General features: G+C 44.1%; 2 protein-coding genes across 4 annotated transcripts in view; both read right to left on the bottom strand.

Moving 5' to 3' along the window:
- Positions 1-11,047, bottom strand: part of LOC104473156 (C-C chemokine receptor type 5) — a 23,762-nt gene extending 12,715 nt beyond the window's left edge. The window contains exons 1-2 of the mRNA XM_086742826.1: positions 10,981-11,047; positions 5,481-5,611 (exon numbers count right to left, since the gene is read on the bottom strand). The gene's annotated coding sequence lies outside the window, so the exon portion shown is untranslated. The remainder of the gene's footprint in view (positions 1-5,480; positions 5,612-10,980) is intronic.
- Positions 10,191-26,702, bottom strand: LOC104476735 (C-C chemokine receptor type 8-like). Of its 3 annotated transcripts, XM_086742827.1 has the most exons (5): positions 26,579-26,637; positions 19,181-19,238; positions 15,430-15,539; positions 14,482-14,684; positions 10,191-12,108 (listed from the first exon to the last, which is right to left on the bottom strand). In XM_086742827.1, the coding sequence occupies exon 5, from the start codon at positions 12,097-12,099 to the stop codon at positions 11,044-11,046; it is 1,056 nt and encodes a 351-aa protein (XP_086598953.1). In that variant the 5' UTR covers positions 12,100-12,108; positions 14,482-14,684; positions 15,430-15,539; positions 19,181-19,238; positions 26,579-26,637; the 3' UTR covers positions 10,191-11,043. The 3 variants fall into 3 exon arrangements, with proteins under 3 accessions (XP_086598953.1, XP_086598954.1, XP_010114927.2); XM_086742828.1 differs by lacking the exon at positions 19,181-19,238 and having other exon boundaries at positions 14,482-14,645; positions 26,579-26,702; XM_010116625.2 differs by lacking the exon at positions 19,181-19,238 and having other exon boundaries at positions 26,579-26,702.

Raw genomic sequence — 26,702 nt, forward strand, 5'->3', positions numbered from 1 at the left:
GTACATTGGTAAAACTGAGTTATAGCCCAATCAAATGTTTCAGATAACCTGAATGAAATCTTCAGAGCTTTTGGTGATGAGAATGTTGGGGATTAAAATAGGTTTACTTATGGAATGTTAGAATTAATTGTATGATTGCTTAGAGATAAGCTAAATTAAAATCAAGTGTGTATTTGCCTAAAGTTAGGTTGAATTGTAGCTTGCGTATAACTTAGCATGTGTAGGTCTTGTTTAAAACTTAACATAAGTGAACTTTAAATGAACTCTGTTCATTAACGTGGATGGCTAAGCAGAGGAGGTAATCTCTACAAAATAAGGGGAACTAAACCTGTAACTCAAGGGAAAAAAAGACAAACAAGACCTTGGAAACTTTTACTGGGGGGCCCTAGGGGCCAATCCAAGCCAGAAAATAAGGAAACTAATGACCAGCTGCAAACTTTGAAGATAAGGAGACGGCCTGCCTAGAGACAGGGCGGGGATCCGATGGGGAGCAAGAAGCCCCCAGCCTCTGAAACCCCATTGGACCAACTGTCAAGTGAACAGTGCATGAAGAGGAGTGAGAAGACCTCAGCCTTGAAATACCATTGGACTAATTGTCACGTGGACAGCACATGAAGAGCATATGTTGGGTGGGAACTTAGATTGTGAAGGGTATAATTGCCCAGGGGTTTATTTTTTCTGAGTCACTCACAGGAGGGGGCCAACTTAAGCTGAAGTAATCTAACTCTGTGACAGAACTTAGAGTCCGAACTCTTCATTACAGTCAGAGATAAGTCTGGATCCAGCCATACCTAGGCTCCTTCCTGGGAAGGAGTTTAGAAAGCAAGGGGGTCCAGTCTGAATCCCACGACTCAGTTGGAAGGGTCTTCCTGGAGTCTCATTAACAGAGAAAGCATTCTTTATTTTTTAAAAAGATCAAGCCAAATATTTTTGATTCGCTGTTCTTTGGGGCTGAGGTGTTTTTTTAGCAAGTAAACCCAATAATGCTGTCTATATCTTTTGCTGAAGAGGAATAGACCTGTACTGTAGATCTAAAAAGCAATGGTGCTGATGACCCACCCAGAAGCAGAACAGATTTATCAGGGCACTCCGAAGACTGTACCCTGCTCAAGCCCATGAAAACTGTATGTGCTCTGCATCATGTCAAAGAAGTAAGACAGAAATGTCCTCATACCCATACAGGTGTTCTAAAGGGCCACTATGTTTTAGAAGAGGTAGGAAGACAGACAAAAGCAAAACACAGTTTCTGTTGATGGCATATGAAAGCTGCATCACCATCTGCTCAGGTGTCATAGTACTTCCTCACAGCTTTGATGCATTTCAGAAAGACTTGGAGAAGTAAGACTTGACAACTGAGATGTAAGTAAATTGAGAGTTCAGCATATCCTTAAGATATTCTGTGTTGCTCACAGGAAGAACTACACAAGGAAATATCAATGCAATCTGCCCTTCATGTTGACTTCTTGAGTACACACATCGTGATGCTTTGTTCAGTTCGCAGGACCCAGCTGAGGGACTTGTTATTCAGGGTTCTTTTTATTGCACTTCAGTAGGGTGCAGGACCAGGCCCTATTTAATGTACACTACACAGACCTTTCTTCAACTGCAGAATTTTGCTTTTCCCTCATGATTATGTCTCTAGTTCTGTTAGGGTAATATCTGAGTGCTTCACAGATATTACAGTATTACAGTATTTGTCTTCTCACCACATTTATGAGACAAATCAATACCATTATCTCAATTTTTCAATAACGAAGCTGAAGTGCCAAGATTATGAATAGCACTGCATCTATTAATTTGGGGAACCTGTTTTGTGAACTGTTTTTCTCCGAAGTATTATGCTGGGGCATTGTTCCCATCTGTTGTAGCTGCTGGTTCTTGGTCTTCACACTGGGCCCTGGACCACGAGGAATACAACCTCAGAGGCCATCTATGAAAAGCTAAGTTTAAGTGGAAAGGGAAGACACTTAATTTATGTGCTAGAAGTAGGCATTTAAGGGTAGGTAGGGTAAATTCAGGCTTAGAGGCCTAAATCCCTTGGTGGAACTTGTGCCTGCCCTGTGACAAGCTTGCAGATTCTAATAGTATTTGTGGCACAGGACTTGGCATCTCTGAAATGTAAGTCTTCCCTGATTTTGCTTCCCAGGTATTTGCAGAATAACCGGCCCTAGATAGTCTTCAGTCTTCTCAAAGACTGGCTTCCCACTCCTGTGCACCTGTTTGGTGGAGCTAGCTTTATTTCTGAGAAAACTCGAAGCCCGAAGCCAGCTTGGTAGCCACGATACAGCAATTTATAGACATACTGAATCTGACCCTAATCATCTTCCAACAGGCTTTATTTATAGGATGGAGACACCATTTCCTTAGTAACTTCTGTAGAGACAATACAACACTGGGCTTTAGATAAGTCAGCAAAACCTCCTTTCTCACAATCCATGGCAAACTAACCGCACCACAGTCTGTGATACCACAGACTGTGCATGCTGTTCTCCATCCCCAGCAAATGAGGATCACTGTGGCATCTTCCGTACAATGGTGCAGTAAATTTTATTGCATTCTCTCTCTGTTTTTAAAAACAATACTAATTGCTGTCTCATCATGGGAATGGAAGAGCTAGCTTACAGCTTTGTCCACAAGTGAGATATTTTACACCTTCTCTGTTAGTTGAATGGTTGTGAATACACTGTTTGTGCCACTGTGCAAAGTAGTATCGGTTTTAGCAAGTGTGATATGAAGCCAAGTCCATCTGTATTTGTGAAGTTCTCAGATCACATTGCAATTGTTGTTTTATGACGGTTTGCCATACTTCTTGGAAGAGATTGTGTAAGTGTTAAGATGAAAGCAAGCCACAATTAAGTGATAAAAACCAACATCAACTGAAAAGCCATCTGAGCAAGAGAATTCAAAAGAAAGTTGGTATTTCTGCCTACGTTGTACATAAGCTGGAAAAAAGTCTTACATAAAGCTTTAAGTGAATCTTAGGGAAAAAAAAAAAAGTGTTTGCATTGCCTGAATTGCATTTGGACTCACGTGAAATTTCAAAATCAAACTATCTCTGGCATGTTTCTTTGTGCAATTAACATCGTACACTGATGCTCCATTTTACATGACTTCTTCAAGTCACAATATATTTTCAATATTATTAGCACTTGTCCTTGGATAGTGGAGAAGTTTACTGTCTGTTATTTGTTTTCACACTGACAAGGGACCATTTCTTATCTCCTTGTTGTTCATATGGTAAATGCATTAAACATTAAATACTTACACAGTGCTAACCACTGACACTTCCAACTTCCCTCCCTCCACTCATTTCATTGAAAAGACTGCCAGTTAAATCTAAGGCCCACAAGCCTGTGTTTTCTTTCCTGAAATCAGGGAGTCTCTCCTGGGATATAGCCTAAAATTTTCTCTGCCTGAGAAAAAAAGCCTAGAAAAATTAGGACTAAAGGCTCTGGGTATCAGTCACAACCTGGAAAAGCTGTGACAAGTGAAAACACAAAATTATCAGCTAGCTTGACAATCAACACGAAGGAGGAGAAAAACACGGCAAACCATTAGGAGGGGAGACAGACTGACCACCTGACACTGGAGTGCACTGGGATGCATGAGAGAGAACTCTTGATTATCTTCTCCAGCTCAAGAGAAGGAAAGAAACTGCTGACAGAGAGGGAGAGAGAAGTCATCTAAGAGCCACAAGAGTTTCAGCAGACCTCTGGGATTTTCAGGTTCTTAAAGAAAGTTGAAGGCAAGCAAGGTTCAGAACTTAGTGGGGTTATGAGGTCATTTCAGAAGAAAATTGTAAACCACAGAAAATTTTGCATCTCACTTCTGGGTTAATTTATTAGTGCCTTTGAGGTTTGCACTGGGTAATGTATTTGAATTATAATGTATTTCTAATTAAGAAAAGCAAAACCCACAGAAGGTATCAGAAAGAAGACTACGTGAGGTGTGTTTCTTTAGCCAAAATTCTAGTGTAAGGACTACAGGTAGTTAAGAGTGTGTGGCCACAAATGAGCAATATAATTGATTTTGGCTGATCCAGCTCTTCTTCTTTATATCTTTATTTTAAATAAGAGGAGAGGTAATACATAGTTCTTATCTGGATCTTTTTAACACTGATGTCAAGCCCTGGAAAACATTATACAGATGCCAATGACTGTTGCGTCCTGCCTTACTGAATTCAGTGGTGGATCTCAAACATGTGACAGAACCTGGCTTTGAATTTATTGTTGTTTACAGACCTGTGAAATCTCAGGTTTTCAGGGTGAGGCACATTCACTCTCTCGTGTCTGATTTGGGTTTCCCCAAAGGGATGCTACACCTCATAAGTTTGCAGTGCCACAACCTATCCTGTCCACCAAGGTACTTGATGCTGCCCAGTTGGCCTTGTCTGTGGGCCGAGTGTAATACTCACAATTCTGTTATAGGCTAAAAGGAAACACCTTATACAGAAACCCAAGAATTTGTTGTTAGTGTAATTGAACTTTTAGCACTCTAATCCAACAATCATTATTAGTCCAGATCTAATTATCTCAGAAAAAGACAGAAAAGATGAAAAAATAAAAAAGACATTAATACTTTTTGACAGAAACATCTTAACAATAATAACAATAACCAAAACAATAGTTAAATTTGTTCTATGCACACTTCCTAGATTGTACCTGTTAAAGTGTAATGCTTTTACTCTTCCACTGCTCCTCTGAGCCCTAACATCAATGGCTTCAGCCTGTCAGTCCCCCATGAAAGGGTCCCTCTACACCTCATCCTCTGTCCCTACTTCTCAAAGCCTCTGCTGTCATACCAGGATTGTATTTCTTTATGTTGCAGCATCATGTTAGAGTCATGTTAGAAAGAATAACTACTTTTTACTGCTATCTTTATAAAATCTGTGGTTCTGCCACACAAAGATAAGCAAAACTAGGACAAATTAAATATAGCCACTTGCTCAGAAGAATGGCTGTTGCAGTTAAAGCAAGGAAAAGTCAAGCTTCAGGCAGGTCAAGATGAGTTCAGACAAAGCCAAGCCTGCAAGCCCCAGTCCTGAGACCTTGTACACTTGGTACAAAGCCCGTGGCTTGGCAGTAGCAATACCAATACAATTGGTATTAGCAATATTAGCAATTGCTATTAGCAATACCAATACAGCAATACTGTATTACTGGGCAAAATACTGTATTACTGGGTGACAGGGCTACAGAAAACACTTGGAAAGCAGTCTCCATTTACAGGGTTACAGGAGTCTCTCCCTTGTTACATTCCCCTGTAACATGAGGTAATATTCAGTGAATATTTCACAAGATATTACTAAGAAGATATAGTCATATATTTCAGGAAATGTTTATGGTTTTGAGTTGGAGATAGTGGGGCTAGAGGAATTCCAGGGCAGCTTTGCTCAGCCCCAGCTTTTGAGAGCCAATAACCTGGCAGGTTGACACAGAGAAGCAAAGAGGGAAGCACTGGGAATAAAGGCACAGACTTACCCTTTAACCTGTTTGCAGCAGAAAAGAAATCAAGGTGCCAAAGACTCCTGAAGCAGAGGAAGTAGTCCTTAGGAGCGGTCTTGTGCTAGAGTAAGCTCACACTTCCCTGTTATAGTGTCGTAGGCATCATACTACAAAAGGGCAGAGAAACACGAAACAAGAAATTGGAAGAAGAAGAAGAAGAAGAAGAAGAAACACGTTAGATGAAAATCAAGAGCTAGAAAGTTTAATCACTTTCAGACGCATCTTAGAACTAGCTAGGGAAATGTTATCAAACATAAAAAGTGGTACTCAGCACTTTAGCTGGAAATCTGATATCAATGGTAGGTGTTACATCTTGGACCTCAGAGAAACATAAATTGCTTTGGTTGTGCAGCATCTGATTAAGAGATCTGTTCTACGAACAGCCATAATTTCCTTATTCTATCATCTTCAGAACAGCGATCAACTTCCCACTAATTTAATCGAACAAGATTGGGCTAGATTTTTTTGCATATATATTCACATTCTCACACACAGCATCAGGAAATGCAGGTGGCATTGAACCAGAATGTCCCTTGATGCTTTTGCAGTGGTATTTGCAGCTGACAACATTTCAGCACATGAAAACTAGCTGATCTGGTTATGAGTAGATTGCAATATTATTTTACTGATTTTACTTTGTGTCAGAACCCTTGAAACTGAGGAAATAGCGCATCTACTACCTGCTTTATTCCAGGGAGAATATTATGTCTGCAGAAGAAAACAGATTGTTGTTGACAGGTTTCTACCTTAAAAAAAAATGTATAACAGAAAAAATGGCAGTACCAGTTCCTTAATAGTATCCTACTAGCATAGTGCTGTTATCCAGAACTGTTTCAGTGCATAGAAGTGCAAAAATTTTTAAACATTGCTTAGTGTCTGTAGATTTTTTCAATCACATGTAAAACTAGCATAAAATCCTGTGTATTTACAACATTAAAAATAAAATTTTATGTTTAGAGAAGAGGCACAATGCTTCTGAGAGCTCTGCTGTGTATGAGTACTTGGAGTGATGCTGGATATGTTCATGTCTCTATCATGGTCGTTCTTGTAGTAAAAGGGGCAAAATGTATATTATTCCTTTTTGCATCCACATTAGACAGAGAAGGAGCCTTCTGAAGTGAAAAGTGTCCTAGGAATCTGCAATTTTGATCTGTGAGAGATCGATCGTGCTTAAGCAGAGATTGAGGGGTTTGGATCTACCGTTCTGGATTCTTCGATACCAGTCTTTCAAACGCATCAGTGGAAGACAAGGAGGAGGAGGAAGAAACTCTCCAGTGAGTCCAGCAAAATCTGCTTTTTTACTTCTTTGGTTAAGGCTTCACATAACATTTGGGCTAAATTTTGCTATTACACTGTCGTAGTTCAGCCCTGATCAGGACCAGACTACGCAGTCTGTCTCTCGCTCCCCCCACCCTCCGAGAGAATAGGAGGAGATGATATAAGAAAAAACAGCTCAAGGTTTGAGATAAGGACGGGGAGAAATCCTTAAAGTTACCGTCACGGGCAAAACAGACTCGACTTGGGGAAAACTATTCATTTATTTCTAAAATTAGCAGAAGAATGAGACAGGGAACAAGATAACCTCCCCCCACCCCTCCCTCTTCCCGGGCTTAACATTATCTCTACTACCTTCCCCTCCCGAGCAGCACGGGGGGGGGAAAAGGGAATGGGCGTCGCGGTCAGTTCATCACGCGTTGTTTTACGCCGCTGTATCATCGTCAGGGGAAGAACTCCTCGCATTCCTCCTCTGCTCCAGCGTGGGGTCCCTCCCACGGGCCACAGTCCTTCGTGAAACTGCTCTGACGTGGGTCATCTCTTCCACGGGGTGCAGTCCCTCTAGAACAGCTGTCCCAGCGGGCCCTCCACGGGCCACAGCCTCCTTCAGGCCTCCACCTGCTCCGGCGTGGGGTCCTCCACGGGCTGCAGGTGGATCTCTGCCCCTCCGTGGACCTCCATGGGCTGCAGGGGGACAACCCGCTCCACCATGGTCTTCACCACGAGTTGCAGAGGAATCTTGGCCAGGAGCCATATTACTCCTCCCCCTCCTTCTTCACTGACCTTGGCGTCTGCAGCCGTTCCTCACAACAGGCTGGCAGACGTCTCTCAGGATCCTTTTTACATCTCAGTCACTTCTCATCTCCTCTCCACTTCTTGCACCCGGGCCGGGCTGAGTTGGGCCCAGTCGGCTGCCCGGCGGGAGGCCAGAGGGTGAGGCCTGCAAGGCCCATGAGGCTCGCGCCTCCCCCTCTCTGCCCCCCACTCAGCTGCTTCACATCTTCTCCCCCTCTTTTTCCTGTTTTCCCCTACTTAAATACGTTATCACAGAGGCGTTATCACAGGACATTCTGCTACCAATTGGCTCGGCCTTGGCCAGCAGCAGGTCCGCCCTAGGCCTGGCCGAGTCCACTGAACAAAGGGGAGCGACTTCTAGCAGTTTCCTACAGAAGCTGCCACCTTAGGCCCCCCCTCACTAACAAAACCAGAACATACACACACATACAGAGCATTATTTCAGTGGGAGCTGGTCAAAAAAATAATAGAAACCGAAGAGTTTGGCCCCTGTCTTGTAACCCAGAGAGACTCCTGGTCTGCTGCTGAAAACATTGCTGCATTAATGATGCAAGAGTCTCTTTGGGACATGGTAGGTTCACACTTGCAGAATTTCATGACGGCATTGGAAGGAATTGTGCGTGTCTGGGGCATATCTAGTACATATTACTTTGAATGACATAGCAACCTGAAAAGGGGCATGATCTTTGAAATATTACAGTGCTTTTGACCACCTTGTCTTTATACAATTTGAAATTCAGCAAGGCAAATAAACAGTTAATGAAAAATAAGAATTTAGGGACCTTATCCCTTATTCTTTTGCTACGTATTCTGAATAACAAGATTGCAGATATTGTCCAAATCTGTGTTTTAAAAACAGAGTCCTTGAATACTATCTCTACCTAAAAGCAGTCTTTGCTTGGTTTTTGTCTTTTTTTTTTACACAGGTGCTGACAAAACAAAGCGATCAGGGCAAATTTTCTGCTGTTTCACGCATACCCAATTTCAATCAGAAAAAAAAGCTGCTGGGTATGAAATTATCATTCCCTAAAATCAAGAGGTTTAAAAAAGTGCAGGGAACTCTCCACAAATACTTTATATCCTTGAAGGCAGTTCCTTTGTGCTGTAAGTCCCATGCGGTCTGGATGGGAGTGGGGCTCCCTCTTTCAACAATGTCAGTTGTGTCGCTTCCCTGCAGCCAGGAAACTTGGCTACTGACTGCCACATTTTGTGCTGTCTAAGCTGCAGTGATGCAACTCATTGTGAAAGTGTCAGTGTGTAAGAGCTGGCCAGAAAACATTTCCATCTTCTTTTCTATTCAAAATACCAATTAAAAGATAATATATGTATATATAAAACTTATTTTTCCTCTCTCTTCCATTTTCATCTGAAATATCAACAGGTAAGAAGATGGTAAATGTAAACAGAAATACTTTTATGCAGACTCCAAAATTCTGGCCACAGGGGGAAGATATCTGATCCAAGGTTTTGACTAATGTTTCTTTTCAGTCATAGAATCATAGAATGGTTAGAGTTGGAAGGGACCTTCAAAGGTCATCTAGTCCAACCTCCCTGCAAGGAGCAGGGACATCCCCAACTAGATCAGGTTGCTCAGAGCCTCATCCAGCCTGGCCTTGAACATTTCCAAGGATGGGGCATCCACCACCTCTCTGGGCAACCTATTCCAGTGTTCTACAACCCTCATTGTAAAAATGTTTTTCCTAATATCCAATCTAAATCTACCTCCCTCTATTTTAAAACCATTACCCCTTGTCCTATCACAATAGGCCCTACTGAACAGCCTCTCCCCATCTTTCTTGTAGGCCCCCTTGAGGTACTGGAAGACTGCTATAAGGTCTCCCCGGAGCCTCCTCTTCTCCAGGCTGAACAGCCCCAACTCTCTCAGCCTGTCCTCATAGGAGAGGTGCTCCAGCCCTCTTATCATCTTCGTGGTCCTCCTCTGGACCTTCTCATTAAAGTGCCTGCACAGTACAAAAAACCCACAGAAATACACAAGCAGAGGGCTTTGTTTCTAAATACCTAGAGGTCTTCTGAGAAGTAAAACAATATGAGAATTGAGCTTCAGTGCATTTCTTATCCATTGGGGAATAAAACCTAGAAATGTTAATTACACTGTCATAAAGGAAAGAAGTGTTTTCTATACTGTGTAGCTAATGGCCCGAGTATTTTGTCACTGAGGTTAGAAATGTATTTGAAATTTTTAGGAAACATTAAAAAATATGATTATTTTTTCAGAAGGAAAGGTAGAAGTAAGAAAACATATAATATTTTTTATTACCCTAGAAAATACAATCTTTGACAATACCCTGTCTGTGTTTTTCCTGGTTTCAGGTACTCCCTTGTTTAAGTTTTAAAATTTTGCTTACAGTAATATTACCTCAACGTAAATGTTATTTTTTCACTGTGAATTTTTATTAGGATTTTGAGAACAAATCTTTCTTAGCAGGAAAGTGAAGGAAAGACTTATTCTGCTGAAAAGCTCCAGGGTGCCTCTTAATGCCATCAGATGTATTTTACATGACACTGGCACAAAAATGAGTAAAAACGTCCTTTCCTTATCCTAATCTGGGCTTGTGAGTCATTAGAAAGACTTTCAGGAGCCAAGACATGAAAAGATGCAGTTAATATGTTTATTAAAAGAAAACATTTCTAAAATGGCAGAAAATAATGATGTATGGAAAAAGAGACAGAGCCTACATGTTATGTGCCATTTTGTGGTGTTTACATTTAGAAGCGAGCGCTGGGGGCACAGAGCTGGGTGGTGCAGCGGTGATGCAGGCTACCAGGCTGCTTTGATGACGACATATTGAAGTGTACGGGCCTCTACGAGTGGCCAGTACAGGGGGCACCCAGAGGCATTGCTCTGCTATTTTTGAAGACACCACCAGCAACGGCTGCTTTGGGCAGCAGCAGCCCCAGAGACCCCCAGGCTGCACCCCCGGGAGCGTCCCACAGCAAAGCAACAGGACCCTGAGCTGAGGGGCCTTTATCTGGGAGCTGAAGCAAAGGAAGAGTGGTAACAGTGGCTGAGGTGATTCCGTCTTTGCAATGCGAAATAATCCCATGCCTGTCCCCTTCTCCATCTCCCAGAGGGGTATCCCACACCTATCCCAGGGATGTGGGGATTCAGGTATGGAACAGCTTCCAAAAGGTAGAGCATGTTTGTGGGTGAGGCAGAAGCAATGCTTTCATCAGCAGAGAAAATAAGTACTAAAGGAAGCACTCTTTAATGTATTAAAAGAGCTCTAAAACATAATTAAAAGTCATTCTGTGGCAAGCTTGTAGGGTTACCATCTTACAAACGCAGCAGTGCTCTTAGGAAACTAACATTGCAACTTATTGTGCCGTAGTTCACAGCATATGTCAAAAGGAAGCATAGCCAAGAGGATACCACACATGGTACAACTTCCAGAGCCATGCCAGAGCTTAGGCCAACTTCTCACACCAGAAGAAGGCCGCTCAGGTGGCCTCACAGGATCCCTGCACTATCAGAAGAGCCAGAGAGCTGGGTGGGTGCTGAAAATGACTGACTAGACCCGGCACCTCCGACAGGGCTGGAGAGGATACGGACACAGGACTGAAGTAGTCCTTTGAGATGGGCCTTGAATGTCACACCAGCAAAAGCATAGATCACAGGGTTCAGGCAGCAGTGGATGAAGGAGATGGTTTCCGTCAGCTGCAGGGCCAAGGCTATCTGGTAGCTTGCCTTGCAGTCATTGATGATGTGCAGGCTCTGCAGGGAGTCTATGAACAGTGCGACGTTGAAGGGAGTCCAGAAGAGGAAGAAAACAATGACGATGATGAAAATCATCTTGATTGCCTTGATCTTGTTCCGATTTTTGCATTTTTGCAGGTTCTTCAGTATCTGGGCATAGCAGCAAGTGAGGATGCTAAAGGGAAGCAAAAGGCCTAAGATATTGGTTGCAAACTGAGAAACAACCTTCCAGGTGTTGTCACCTGGTGGGTATGTGGAGACACACTGCATAGACTGCTCAATTTCCAGCTGCTGGTTGAACATGATGTTGGGTACAGAAATCAAGCCAGCCACCAGCCACAGGATTAAGCTGATGATTATGCCACAAGAGGCTGTTCGTATCCTCATGGCATAGACAGCATGGACAATTGCTATATACCTGTCTATGCTCATGAGGGTTATAAAGAAAATACCGCTATAAAAACCTGTGTAATAAATGCCAGCCATTATCTTGCACATAGCATTGCCAAAAGCCCACTGGTCTGAAGCGTAGTGGGCTTGGAAAGGGAGAGGCACAACGAAGAGGAGATCAGAGGCTGCCAGGTTCAGCAGGCAGATGTCAGTCATCGTTGTCAGCCTTTTCCTGGTCAGGAGAACCCAAAGGACCAATGAGTTTCCCAGAAGGCAGAAGACAAAGACAAGGCAGTACAGGATCGGCAGAAAGATGGATTTGAACCTGCGGAAGCCGTTTCCTTCATTGCATGGAGCAGCATTTTCATCATATCCATAGTCATATTCTGTTGTGCCAAAGAACTGGCTTGTGGGATTCATCTCAGATACCTGTGCAGGAAAAAGCAAGGGATAAATGGCTGGCTGTCCTAGCACAGGACTCCCAGGGTGGCTTCTGCATCTCTCTACGCCACATCGAGCCCGAGACCATGGGTCAGCCTCCAGGCAGAGAGCAGCTGCAAAACACAGTTTCGGTCTCACTGACTGGACAAGAGCAGCTGTACCACCCAAAAGGCTGCACCTGCAGCCTGCCAGTCATTCCTATACATGCGTAAGTATGAGCACTGGGATGCTCTCAGTTTCCCTGAAACTGCCTCAGTGCAAATGAGTTAGCCCCTCATCGTTACAGTGACAGGGAAAAATTCATGTTCTGAGTAGTCATAATGATGCAAAATGGTACAAAACCTGCACCTGATCAAAGAATATGGATTTTTCTTGTGCTCCCTGGGGTGATCACAGCCAGATACTGGCACGGAGTGCAGAGACACGTAAGCTGGTTTTCCATGTGTGGATGCAGGACTTCTTACAAAAAGCCTCTGCAGAAGCAAGCAAGGAGTTTGCAGGGCCACAAAGCAGCACTTGCAGTGCGGAGCTCTGGGCTGCTGCAGCGAGGTTGCCACTGACCTCTGGTTTACTTGGTGAGCAGCTTGGCTGTGCCTATGGCTAAAACACAGCAGGTTATCACTCCTGCCTGTTCTGCTCAACTTCAGAAAACCAAAACAATATAGGGAGATGTTTCCTCTCCATCATTTCTGAAGAATTACACTTGAGACAGCTTTAAAATAGTCTGAACTGCTCTCCAAAAGTCAGTACTTCTCAGATGTCACCTCATGACCCCTGTAAAAGGGGATTTGGTGTACAGAGTTAAGTGTTCGCATTTTGAGAAGTAATGGTTCTTCCAAAAGACACTATTTGGAAGAAGTTTGCCTTGTCACTGCTAAGACACTTGCATGTTTATTGTGCACTGCATTTATGTTATGCTTGCATACAGGTTAATCACATCTTGAAAGAGCTTCAAAGATGCGGATTTTCCAGGAGGGAAGAATATTTTATAATAATCATTGCTATTAAGCTGCAGCAATATTATGAATGACAGTAATTAATTCATTAAAAGTAGAGGATGTGTTCTCCTGAGTTAAAAATTCCTGCTTAGATATATAAAAAGAGAGAGAACAGTGACATTTTTCGTATAGACAAGGAAGGAATCAGAATTCACCCCTTCTTGCCCAGCCGTGCCACTTTGTGCAGGGAAACAAGAGGCTCCGTATGCAGAGCACAGAGGGGTGCTGGGGTCAGTGTTGGTCCTCTGCTCCAGGTACAGATGCTGCTTATGCCTCACTGACCTCAGCTTTTCTTGGGGCACCAGGACTGTTTCCAGCAAAGTCAATTGGCATGTGCAATGCAGAGAAACCCGTTACAAACACAACACTCAACCCTACGGAGTTCCTTGTTCAGAAATAATGAACGATGAGAGAAAATCTACATTGATAGTGTAAGTCCTTCCTATATTTAGTATTCAGCTGTAGGTAGGACATCTGCATTATTTATTTCAACTTTGTTTTCATGCGTAAACCCTTGAGATGTTGAGTCTCGAGATAAGGGCTGTTCATGCAAGAACAGATACAGGTAGAAAATATTTCCTCCTAATGCTTTTGATGTGTGATCCTGACACACTATGACCATAAGCATTGCATCAATTACTTGCTTTTCTTAATTGTCTGTCAGGGACCACTTAAAAGCAGTCCATGGATTCAACACCAAAAGTAAAAAAAAAGTCAAAAAATAATGGATACTATGTTATAGATATATAGGTATATAAATACATAGAATTAAAATCATAGAATCGTCAGGGTTGGAAGGGACCTTTCAAGGTCATCTAGTCCAACCCCCCTGCAAGGAGCAGGGACATCTCCAACCAGATCAGGTTGCTCAGAGCCCCGTCCAACCTGGCCTTGAATCTTTCCAGGGATGGGGCATCCACCACCTCTCTGGGCAACTTGTTCCAGTGTTCTACCACCTCATTGTAAAAAAATTTTCATAATATCTAATTTAAATCTACCTAGATCTACTAAATCTACCTAAATCTACATAGATAGATACAGACACACGGATTTATACATATGATGCATCTGATTTCAGCAAAATTGAAAAGTGCCTTTCTTGGGGTGAACACAGGCTGGAGATGCTTCCCTTCAGACTTTCAGAACACCTTTACACCATTAATGCCTTTTACAGCTTCTGACCAGGGCACAGCATTTTCTTTTTTCTCCGCTCTCCATATCAGTTGGCAAAACAGTCAAACTGAAAAAGCAGTTTTGCAGAGGGTATCAAGAGAGAGATAAGTGCTGCAGATTCCTTTCCCCTGGTTGCCAAAGTTAGCCCATTACTTTTAAGAGTAACACATTAAATGTGGATGGACGTTACCTTTGACAGGAAGAAGCCTCTGCTTTCTCAGGTGGCCCCAGTCGCCTTCTCCTACTGTGTCCTTGTCCTCTTTCAGGCTTGGGAGTTTCCAAGAGGTTTACTCCATCACTTGTGGAGATGGGGGAGACCTTGTGATATGTGGGTGCCAAATGGGCAGTTGCCAGCTACAGAATAGATTTTGAGACAAATAGACAGCTTTGTAGCTGTGATAAACAGGAAAAGAGGTGAGCGGGCTTAGAAACACATTTTGCAAAACAAAAATCAAATACGGCTCTTTTTGAAGACAGTAAAGGTAGCACATGAAGAGGTGTTCTCCTTTTAATGCTTTTGTTAGATCCCCCTTCCTCACAGCCGCCCCTGATTTAAGCAAAAAATTTAGAAGTTCAGATGTCTCCATCACAGAACACACCCTAATGAATTTGCAACTTTTCACAGAAGTTGATATATAAGTTCCGAGACGCATTATTTCAGTTTTTCATTTCCTTCAGCTAATACCAGCCTGTATACTGCAGTCTGGTTATGTCCCTCCCCAGCATGTATTAACTTTCTGAGCAAAATAAGAACTCACAGGTACTGATAACCTCCTCGCAAAAAATTTTTAAGCAGCTTTTATTCAAGTGGAGGTATTTCAGAGTTCGTTTACTAACTTGGGGTTTTAAAAGAATATTTTAGTGCATTTAAGACACACGGTCAAAGACAAAATATTGAAACAAAGAAAGGCTTGAAATTTTTTATTTTATTCAAGAACTTTAGATTATTTTTGGTTTATGTAATACTGTAAACTGTGGTGCTTTATAAGTCAGCCTAACAATATGCTTTTCATCCATTAATCTCAATAAGCACCATTTTCCTGATTTATAGGAGCACAGAGAACACAAGAGATTTGCCCAAGAGCCCCAAACAAGTATGTGATATATCCAAAGCATGACTGTTATTAAAGTTATTAACCTGTTCTTTGGTAGCAGCTAGCAGCTCCAATCCAAAGTAGCTTTCCAGCTTGCTGGCTGTAGCATAAACGAATAGTGAAAGAGAGTCCCAAAGATGAGAAGAGCTAAATACTGCAGAAAGAAAAAAAAAAAGAAGTGAGAAAAATGGTCTGGGGAAAAAAAAAAGAAGTAATGTATCGAAGGACCTGGCACTAGTCAGTAGCACAGTCAGAAAGAAAAGACCTGTCCCTTGAGTTATTCAAAATGCTTTCAATGGCCATGGCATGTTCCTGCCTCCAATTATCCAGTTGATCTTATTATATAAGAGAGACCAGCTCCTCTTTTTTCTTTTTCTTTCCTTCAGAATTAACTTTCGAACATCATTTTAACAGAACTTTGTTATTTTATTCTCTATATATTAATTACATGATTAATAATATGTCAACAGTATGTCCTGCTGTTACAGAAATACAGTACAACATAATATAACTTCATTCTGTTTACTTTTTTGTTTAGAAATCAATAAGGTCAGCTTTCATTGCTTCTTCTTGTGATCAAAACATCAGTCAATTAAAGATGCCCCCTTTTTCATTGGATGCTTTTTGCCTTAGCTTGGCTGATAGATTATTAACATATAAAAAAATAAACAATATTTTGACATGGAAGCAAAAAAAGAATGAAATATATCTACATTTTAAAACATTTATGCATATTCTAAAATGAAAAAAAAATCTTATTTTTTTCTTGAGTTATTTTCTTTTGCCTGTGTTATGATTTCGCAAAAAGATTTCAGTTCATTCAAAACATATATTTTTTAATGGGGAAATCTTCTAGATGTGTATTTTCACCAGCTACAATTCTGCATGGCCAGGCAAAGTGAGGCATGAAGCTGTAAAAGTGCAACAGGGAAATGTCAGAGGAAACACTGTGTGAGTTGAAGAAAGCTGGAGCAAGCAAGAAGATACAGAGGACCTTAAAGGCAAGGGAAAGAGCTTGAATTCAAAGGGGAAAAAAAATAAGATACAAGCGAGCAGTCCTAGTGACTGCTGTGGTTGGAGGATGACTGGCTGCTGTACTTTGGGCAGACCAGAGAGGACAGCGCTAGGCATATGGATAACAGCCTGGTAATATGGAGAAGGAAGAAAAAAACATGGTGGTCCTGGTGTTTTGGAGGGAAACAGCAGAATTACAAAGTCTAATGTAACACTTCCAAGAGCAGCTTTGTTATATTTTAAGAAGTGATATACATGTTCGAGTCCCTGACCCTGCCTGGCTTTTGGAAAGGTTTACGTGCCTGCACCGCTTCTGGGGTGGTCAGTGTTCCTGACATAGCCATCCTTCAAGATTTTCTCAACAGAGGAAGAAAATTCATTAAAGGCAACGGAGGATGTGATTTGACAAAGGCAGTGAAAGGAAGGGAGCAGAGACAGGTTTAGGAGATGACAAATAAGGCTTTGGAAAGGTGCTGTCCCTGACCAGCAGGTATGAGGGTGGATGGGAGGGGAGGCACACAGCACAGGGGTGGATTTGGGAACTGTTGGCTGAAAGGGCGATAATTATGATCATGAAAACTAATGGGAGATACTAATGGGTTGAGGGACAGGGAAGAAAAACTGGAGGCACATTTTATTCTTCTCCCTGTGCTGAGCCCTACTTGCTCTCCTAGAAGTAATTTGCAGGAAGCATGCACTGACAAAGCACTGCTAGGCTGCAGGGCAGCAAAGATAAATAATCACCAGTGTCTTCACAGATGTGGGGTGCTGAAAACTACACAGATGTGTAGGTATGCTAAACTTCCCTTGAAAGCTCAGAGGAGGATATCTGGCGGGGGGAAGATGGGAGGGACGTGTTTCTGATTTTCTCCACCATCAGCTATGAGCCAGGCTGTCATGACCTGCATCCTTCCCAACACATTTTCAGTCTGTGAGTACCATTCACCTTGCCCTGAGTTGCTCAAGGGCCATGCAGACAAACAGGGACTTGCTACTGAGCCAAGAAACAACTCTTTGAAGTTCATCTGAGGAGGATAACAAAGCAGAAAATGTGGTAAACCCGAAAGAGGTGGTAAAAAATGAACACAGAAGTTAAAGGTCACCTGCACTCGAAAGTGCTAAACTCAAGTGGCAGGAGGTGCAGAGAGGCTGCAAGGTGGCAGGAGGAGCAGCATGAGACAGTTGGGCTCAACCTGGCAAAGCAAAGTCATGGAAGGGATACGTTTGTTATGTACAGGCAACCCAGCAAGGAAATGGCCAGGGGAAAAGGAGGATTGTCTCACCTTACGGAAAGCAAAGGCATATGAAAGCACTATTTACAGGTTGTCCCTTGGGCTGAAGGGGTTTTGCTAGCAGGGCGCTGGAGCTGTGGAGCAGCCTTCCCGTGGGAGGAGAGCAAGCCAGATGGTGTAAAATGGTCCTTGGTTAAGTAGGTAAAGGGGACGCCTGACCAGGGAGCTCTCATAGCTGGGGATGGGACAGCAGGCACCGGGCAGTCCCTCCCAAGGCTTTGGGGGTGCTCCCATGGTGCTGGGTGGGAGCTGGAGGGCAGGGAGGTCACAGATCTGTTTGCTAAGAACCCACCTGAAAACCACCCTAGAGCTCCTTTCTCCAGCACCCCTGGCTGCAGCCTTGCAGCATCCCTCCAGCTGAGTTTTAGCTGGACGCTAATACCAGTGCTAGCAATGTCTCTCCATACTCTTGTGGACTTTCCTGTAAGAAACATCTTGCAGCAAAACAGAGACAATTGACTGTTGGTATCTCCAGGGCTCCAGCCTATGGCCAGTTTGAGTTTGGGTGCAGGAGCCGTGCCACACCACACTCCATGCACTCAACCAGGACCATGAGCTGCAGGAGAGAAGACCCATGTGCATCACCACGTTGGTGAAAACGCCAGTGCACAGGCATCTCAGTCACCACCCAGGTTAGAAAACATAGGGAAAATGTCACTGTAGGAGGAGACTTCTGGTTTGTCTTCTTATGTTTTGACGGTGGTTGTCAGGGTCAGTCTGCAGCAGCCGCAGTGGCCCTGGGCAGCCAGTGGATGCTAGGGAATCAGACACCACGAGACAGTACACCACACCGTTCACTCTTCCCCTTCAGCTGAGCCTGCTGCCATCGCCACCGTAGCAGTTCTTGTATTTGCACTCTGAAGTTACAGCTTCTGCTGGTTTATCTTCTGTTAGAATAGTTGCCTCAGTATGGAAAAAAACCCATGCAACTCTTTGTATAGCTGAATCATAAAATCATAGAACAGTTTGGGTTGGAAGGGACCTTTAGAAGTCATCGAGTCCAATCCCCCTGCAAGAAGTAGGGACATCTCCAACCGGATGAGATTGCTCAGAGCCCCATCATGTCTGCAGCTCCTGTAGCCAGACATATTCACTAGCACGAGGCAACCACCTGTCCACGCTAGCTCAGCCTCTGACATTAGCCCCAGATGGTTTTCTTATCCCATGCCACCACTGCAGCTCTTCAGCCTGGGGGTGACAGCCAGCTTAGCTGCTGCAAAACTGCTACGCCTGCTCTTGTAGAAACCTCTCCTTCCTCTTACAGATGAATTGAGTTTGAACACAGAAAGGAAATTGTGGTTGCAACAGAAGACACCACCAGCAAGAACCTGCTTTGCCCTCAGGAGCACCAGCTGCGAGCCCTGGTATGGTGCTGGCTGTTTGGTAAGGCGGACGGGAGGCATCTTGCTGACACCACGGCACAGGCTCTGTTCTTGGTATAGCAGCCATTAGGGAAAGGTAGGAATAAAAGCAGAGTAAGATACCTTACCTGGTAGGGTATTTCTCAATAAAAGACTATTTCCTGGATCTGCTTGCTATCATAGCACCTGTCCAGAAAGTGGAGGACAAGTTTACCTCGATGCAATGTTCTGCTTCCACCCATCTCAAAGTGGTGGTAACCAGTCAAGTCTGTTATCCAAAAAGAGCACTTTCCTTTGCCTTTGCTTGACAGCAAAATAAAAGCAGCTTCTTAGTCAAAAAGAGGCCTATCCATTTCAAATCAGCTCTCACTTTACATCTCAGAGGGCTTACTCTGTCATATTAGAAGAGGAGGGAAGAGATGACTTAGTTCAGTAGAGGAAACAAAACCAGGATTAACTGGTTAACAGAGGGTATGAGATGTTCAGAGATGCTGAGCTGCTAAGCCAAAATGACTTGTAAAATACCAGCAATCATCATTGTTGACGGGAAGAACAATGACAACAGCTCAGCTTTGCAGGAGAAGGTAGAGGTGGGGGGTCAGGGTGAGCATGTCCTCCGCCACATGGGAGCAGCATGGCATGTAGCACTTTGTTGAACCCCAAATTCCTCCTGGCCATCTCTCTGCCCCAGCAACCCTCCCCCAAGTGTCTCTGCTGCTTGCATGGACCAGCAAGGGCCCTTCCCCGGCCATAGTACCTTTGGTGAATCTCTCACACCCTGCTCCTACAGAGCAGCGGGGATGGGCAAGGGAGACATCAAACCCTGGGTGCCCAGGGCTGGCAGTCACCTGGGAGGTAAAGGAGGAAACACCGCATAGCAGCTGTCTTTTGAGGAATCCTTGTCTGTTTCAGTTATTGCCACAATGTTTGTGTCTATCAGCATCAGCTATTAAGGTACCATCTCAGTAGGACCGTATCATCTTAATCAAAATTGTTTAATCAGACCATTGCCAGTGTAGAGGTACAAATATGTCATAGCGCAGAACAGTTAATTTCCCTTTCTTAATGAGGATAACATATTTGTACACCTTTGTGCAAAGAGGTGGGTGAGATTCTGTGACTGGCTGAGATTTTGAATAATTGGGGGTTTTTCATCAAAAAAAAGTATATGTAGGTTGACTAAAAGATCTCTGAAAGTTCCGAGTTCTTCTGGGTGGATTCCTCCCTCCAAATTGGAGAAAAAAAAATTGAAGAAGAGTCACAACACTTCATTCTGACAAGTTCCAGATAACATTGCCACTTTTCATTTTTAAATGTGTCATTTTCAAACATAGTACTTTTAAAATAAATAACCTCTTCTTCTAACCCTTCTTCCTCAAAAACTTGCAGACTTCAAAGATTCAGAAAATTTCCAGTAGAACTAAGACGTGTCTGTTTTGCAGACAGAAATTTTTATTTTTCTTTTCAGCTTGGTCAGCAAAAATATTGACACCCTCCACCAAAGTGGAGTTGTATTACTATAACAAAGTGCTTGTGTCTGCAGCCATGTACAAGCGTGCATTTGAAAAACCTATTTGGCATTGCTCTGGCTCTCTCTCCTGCAGCAGATGCTTTGGGCAGAAAAAAAAGGATGTGGGCCAGAGAGTCCTCCAAAACCTGTTGCTGACTTTGTACAGGAGATGCAGTTGGAGGTGCTTGGTGAGGTCTGGATCAGCTCACTCTGCTCCACACTCTGCTTTTCACTGCTGGCACCAAAACCACACGGATTATGGCTCTGACAGCTGCAGCCTTGCACAATCGCTCACTAAAGCAGAAATCACTGTGTTGCAAAACTCCCAGCAGAGTAACTCATTCAGAACAACGTCAGCAGTGAGTGAGATTTTCTCACTCATGTTTTATGATGGGGCAATTATGGGACAGAAAGAAATAGACAAATACATCTCTTGCATATGGAGTTTTTGAGAACAAGACTTCTCCATCTGTCCCTTATCTGATCATTTTAGATTTCTAAGCCTTTGCCGTCCCACACCTTTGGTACACCACCGCAGGGGCACCTCTCAGATTAGCATCTGGCACTGCTTTGCCTAAGGGTGGAGAACAGAGAAGGAGGCAAGCAAGAATGAGTTAGAACAGAGAAATCGCAGAAAAGAGGGCTAGATGGGACACTGGAGATCATGCAGTCCATCCCCTGTCTTGAAGGCAGGGGCAGTGGGGCAGTATCCCACTGTTATTATTGCCATGCAGTTGTTCAGCCTGCTTCTACAGCCCCTGCCTTCTTACCAGGTTCTCCTTACAAACCATCCCAGTGCTTCTCCAGACTCATTCCTGGTAAATTTGTCTTAACACTTAATCTAAAACTCTCCTGGTGTGATTTGAGTAGTTATTTATCTTACCCATGGAGGAACAATTGCTACTTCCTTCTAGCTGCTTTAAAATAACCTAAGAGCACGTTTCCCTTCAATCTGAATAGCTCATATTCCATCATCTTTTTTCCTTTTAGGTCACATTTTCTAAATAATTGTGGCCACTGTTCTCCTTTGGTGGCTGTCCAGTTTTCCTTAATCTTTTTTGAATCGTGGTGCCCAAAACTCGACATAGAGCCCCAGCTGCGGCCTTACCCCTGCCAAAGAAGACTGGAAGCGACACCTGCATGGAGTAGCTGTCTTCTTTTGCAATCACATAGCACTGGTGAATCACACTTCTCTCGTGCTGGATACCAGCCTCTAGATCCTTTTCTCCAGAAGTCCTGCCTTCCCTATCCTGTGTTTGTGGTCTCAGTTGACCCTACCCATGTGCAGAAGTGGGTGCTTGTCCTTAATGAACTGCAGCTCATCGTTCCCATGTGGAAAACTATTAAAATGTGCACCAGCCCTTCACCCGGAGCAGAAATGTGCACGCTGGCTTGTGCTGGGGCACAGCACAGTCTTGGCTGGGGGATCCTTTTGGGCAGCTCTCCTGTCCGGTAGCGACTGCTCAGGTGTTTGCCTGACCGACCACTTGCGCACCCACATAAAGGTTGCTTGATATGCTTGGAACGCTTGCTAGCTCTGAGGTACGGGATACCGCTGCTTTGCCTGGCTGGCATGAAGCTGGAACTGAGACTGATTTGATACAGCTGCTTCTTTACATTGGCTCTTAACTCTTTTTATTTTCTTGTAGGCTGCTTATTCTAGTGATTTCCAGCAACTGTAATTACACTGATTAGCACAAAATTCCCTCTCTGGAGTAAGCAGATGTTTCCCCATCATATTATCAAGGCTACCTGTGCTGGCTGGCTGCCCAGTGCTTGCTGCCAGAGCTTGGCACTGGCCATACTGGCTCGGAGAGAAGGGTGGTGGAGTGTGGGAGAGTCCTCAATTAGCTACTCAGATAAATGGCTAGGCTGGTTCCTGAAAGGGTTTGGGCTTGGCCCCATTCACACTTTCTGCCCTCTATGAGTGCATGGTTCAGATAGCCAAGTTTGCTCCTAGGCACCAGCACTACCCCTGCGAGGGCCCAGCGCCACGCCGCGGTGGCTGCACCACTTCTGCCTCCTGGTTGGCCTCGGCCCACACCAGCCCAGGGGCTGTGAGGAATTGACGGGCTGCGAGGTGGGAAATTCCCCGTGCGGCCACCAGCGCCCATGTCTGCCTCTTGAGCATGGCTCCACTCTCACCGCAGGAGACTCCAGTGGAAGCAGCACTGGACACTTGCCAGATTGTAAAAGGAAAAAAGGTTTTCAATATATGAAACCATGCTCTTAAAAGAGGGAAGCTTGTGCGGTTTAAGATTGGGATGGTGACTCAGGGACCCGGAATTCAAACCTGCACCCTGCCACTGGCAGCAGGTCCCCTCGGAGGGGTTGCATGCCTTTAGTGACACTGTCCCAGGACAGGCTGCTCTCACCATGAGAGCATCACACAGTGAAATCTGGACTACAGTCCCATCCTGCTGGTGCTTCCCATCTAGACCACAGTGGCTACGATCTCAAAGCACGCTTCTGTACATCATTATCTTGTCTTTCATGTTTTCCCTCAGGCCTCTGCTCTTGCCAGGGGTGTGAAAAGAGACTTTGCTGAGGTGAGACATACCTCCTACAATGCTGTGGTCCGAGAGGAGGTGTGAGGAGAGCTCAGCAATGCCACCGATAAATCTGTATCTGAGCTGCTGGTAAACAGGAAGCTGCTGAAGAGCTTTATTCTTTTTCTTGGTTTTTTAGGTTCTTTTGGTCTGGTTTTTGTAGCTATTCTTTTTCGCTTACTTCACTTCAGGAAACATATTTTTCTGTCACCTTGTGCAGGAAATGTGCAAGATACAAAAAGCGTTGAAAACCTCATAGTTAGCTCGGCCCACTCTAACGAGAGGTGGTGAGTTAAAGGGCATCACCAGGAGCCAGCGGGACAGACTGTGCCACTGCTTAACAGATACCTTAGGCTTGCCCTAGGCTGCAGGCAGCAGTCCAGGCACAAAACCTGCAGGGATCAATGCTTCCTACATCTAAACTCACTCCTGACCTTGCATAGGTCCTGCTTGAGAAAGCAAGTAAACAATCAAGCCCAAAGGCCTGCTGCTTATAGGCAGACATGCCAGAGTTTGTTTGCAGTAACGCTGGCAGGACAGAGTGAAGCTGTGGGGAGCAGGAAGGCATTCCTCCCACAACAGCCTGGGGCTGCAAACATAGCCGACCTTGCACTGACAGGAAGGAGTTTGCTTTATGCATCAGCCTCTTCGCCTTAGCAGCGAGAAGGATCCCTCAGGCTAGCCAGGGTGAAGCCGCGCTTGCACTCCCACCGCCTGCACTGTCCTCCTCTCCTGCAGACTGGGGATGGACGTGCACAGCTCAATGAAGATCTGAGATACAGCCCAAAATGTTCTGAAAAATACCAGATCCAGCAAGAAGCTGGATTGAAAGAGAGGAGGAGGAGTGTCTTTCCAGTATGCAGATGCATGGGGTAGGTTTTCTTCTCATTACCAAACTGCAGTTTCGTGTTTTTCAGGTGTACTGAAAGCACAAGAGAGGCTCTTGTGGGTTTGAAATGAGTGGGACAAAGCAGATGAACTTTTGCCACTGCATACATAGAATCTATACTTCCTTTTACAACATGCAGAATTTATTTTGCTGACTCTTTTCTGATACACTCCAATAATTCCAAGAACCATCAAGATTTCATACCTCCCCTCTTGTAAGTTTGTAGGCAGAAAAGTAAAAAAGTCAAAAGTTTCATTAACCTTTTGAAATCTAGGTGTGAATGTGTCTTTCTGATCAGGACCAAACACAAGACCAGCTGTCATAGACAAGATTAATAGTAATGTGTGGGCAGTTCTTCAACGCAGCAAAGGACATCTGAAAAGTACTGAAGTCAAGAGTTGAGCCACAACGCTTTAGGCAATATTTGAAGGAAAATAAACCTCTTGAGTTAGTTTCAAATAATATTTAATATCCAATAATGAAAAACAGTGGTTTGAATGTTTGTGCTTCTTTTACCCAAAATGCTGCTCTGCTTGCTTCATCTTTATTCTATTGAATATGTGCAAAGCCAGTGATTCCAAACTCGGAAAACCCTTCCCGGTGGGAGCTTTCCTTAAGGAAAAGCCCAGGCATAGGTGGGCGCAGTCAGCACTGGGAAACCTTTGCACCTCACTTTGCCAATGGTAATTGTCGTAATCTGGGACACAGACGGCTTGCCTTTTTGATTCCTTACAAATTTTATCACTAACGCAGATCTGAAGATGAAACAGAACAACTCTCGTTTATTCCCGATGTGTCTCATTTCAGTTTTGGAAAATTAAAAACAGAAAGTTAAAACAGAAATTTTCCACTGTAATGTAATAAAATAGATCCACGGTCCAAGGCAGTAAAGTGAAATCACATCAAAGAAAAAAGATGCACAATGTTTTGGGGTTTTCTTTGCCTTTTGAAAAATGAATAGATATTCTGATAAGACATCAAACAGCAGCTGACCACATATACCACAGGAGGTTAACATTTAACGTATTTACCAGTAAGGCACACCATTCAGTAATAGGAGTGTGCTCCCAGCATGCTTTCGTTTATGCTCTCAGCAGCATTAAGCTTGGTATAAAACACACCTTTTTAGTCCCCCACTGCACAAGAGGAGGAAATGGCTACATAGAGAAATTACACATTTGTCTCCAGGCCCTCTAGAAACCTGTGACAAAAAACGGTCATTAAATCACTTGCTGCGTTAAAAATTCAGCCCTTGGAATCACCTATAAGCCTGGTATCTGGACATGCTTTTAATACAAAGTTGGTTTCTAGTATATCTTAGGTCTAGGATCCTAAACTATGGTCTGAGGGTGTTGAAGGTGCTGGTGGCCAATAAGATCACACAGATCAGGCATTACAGAATCATGTCAGAAGAAGCATTCAACACCCTCCATCAAAATGCTGATCCCAAGGGTGCTTGGTGGTCCTCCAAGAAACTCTTCAGGAAATAAATTCCCATCAGCTTTTGGGTACACAGGCAATAAAAAAAACTAACTGAGGAACCTGGAAAGAACTTGGAGAGGTTGGTCTAGCAAAACATAGCCATAACTAGTTAGCACAACCTCAGTTTCAGGAGGGTCATGCTGTCCTGAAGCATGAATTACAAGGGGCACAGTAGAGAGGTCTGCCTGCTCTGGCTGAGAATCAATCTTACGCAAAAAAAAGAAAAGGCATCCAATCTTCCAGTAAACAAAAAGTTTTCAGTAGCATCAGCGAAGTGGCTGGCTTGCTGTGCGGCGACATGGCAGTGGGGTGCAGGGCTGAGAGGCAGGCGGCGAGGAAGAGAGGTGGCAGGGCAGGCAGCTTGGGTAGGCTGACATCCCGCTCCCGCTCCGTGGCCACAGAGGCTTTGGAAGCATGGGGCATGGGAAGGAGCGGGCTCACCTGTAGCGCAAGAACACCGGAGAGGGAATTGCTGCACGTGGTGAGAAAAATCATGCTTTCCTAAAAGGCAGCCAACTCTGCTGGCAGCCAGGGATACCAGGGGTTATACAGAGGTCTCACGTTTCATTTGAAGCTTTATCAGAGAACCAGCCCAGTAAGAAATGATCAACCCTTTGGCTGTCACCAAGGTGTGAACACGCAGCACTTGAGCAGAAAAACATCCTCTATGCAGTTCCCTCCCTAGCGTGCCTGTGTTTCAAATCTTTTCTCGTCTCAGGCACAGGTGCTAGGGACGGGATTACCAAAGGTGAGAAGTGCCACAGAGCTGACAGATGCACTGAGTCACTGTCACCCAGAGCCATGGCTGCAAAAATACAGGGATCAGCCGGGGAGGAAGAAGCAACCAACTTTCTGCACAGCCACTCCCAAGAAAGTGCAAATGCAGCTGTGGAAGGAGGAGATGTGCAGCAGCAATTAGGCTTCACGGAGTCAAAAAAAAACAACAGGTGAGCATGAGAAGGAAAACAACAGGCTGCCCTAAAGAAAAAATACTGCCACCGGTCAGTCCCCTTGTAGTAAAGTGCCAGGGTTTGGGTAAGTTTTCCTAAACACTCGGTAGGTAAAAAAAATTCTCACACCTGCAAGCATTACCTACCTCCCAGCTCAGCTCTGCTTCCTCCTCCTTCTCTTCCTCAGCTGGCAGCAAATGCTTTGGCAGGAGCCGTGCAGGAGCCTGGAAGGGAACAGCTTTCAGTGCTGCGGCGTGGGGCAGCAGCTGC

Source organism: Chlamydotis macqueenii, chromosome 2 (assembly GCF_036417535.1).
Source record: "Chlamydotis macqueenii isolate bChlMac1 chromosome 2, bChlMac1.mat, whole genome shotgun sequence".
NCBI lineage: Eukaryota > Metazoa > Chordata > Aves > Otidiformes > Otididae > Chlamydotis > Chlamydotis macqueenii.

Coding starts and splice junctions, on each gene's coding strand:
- LOC104476735 (XM_086742828.1), bottom strand. CDS start 12,099: ATGAATCCCACAAGCCAGTTCTTTGGCACAACAGAATATGACTATGGA.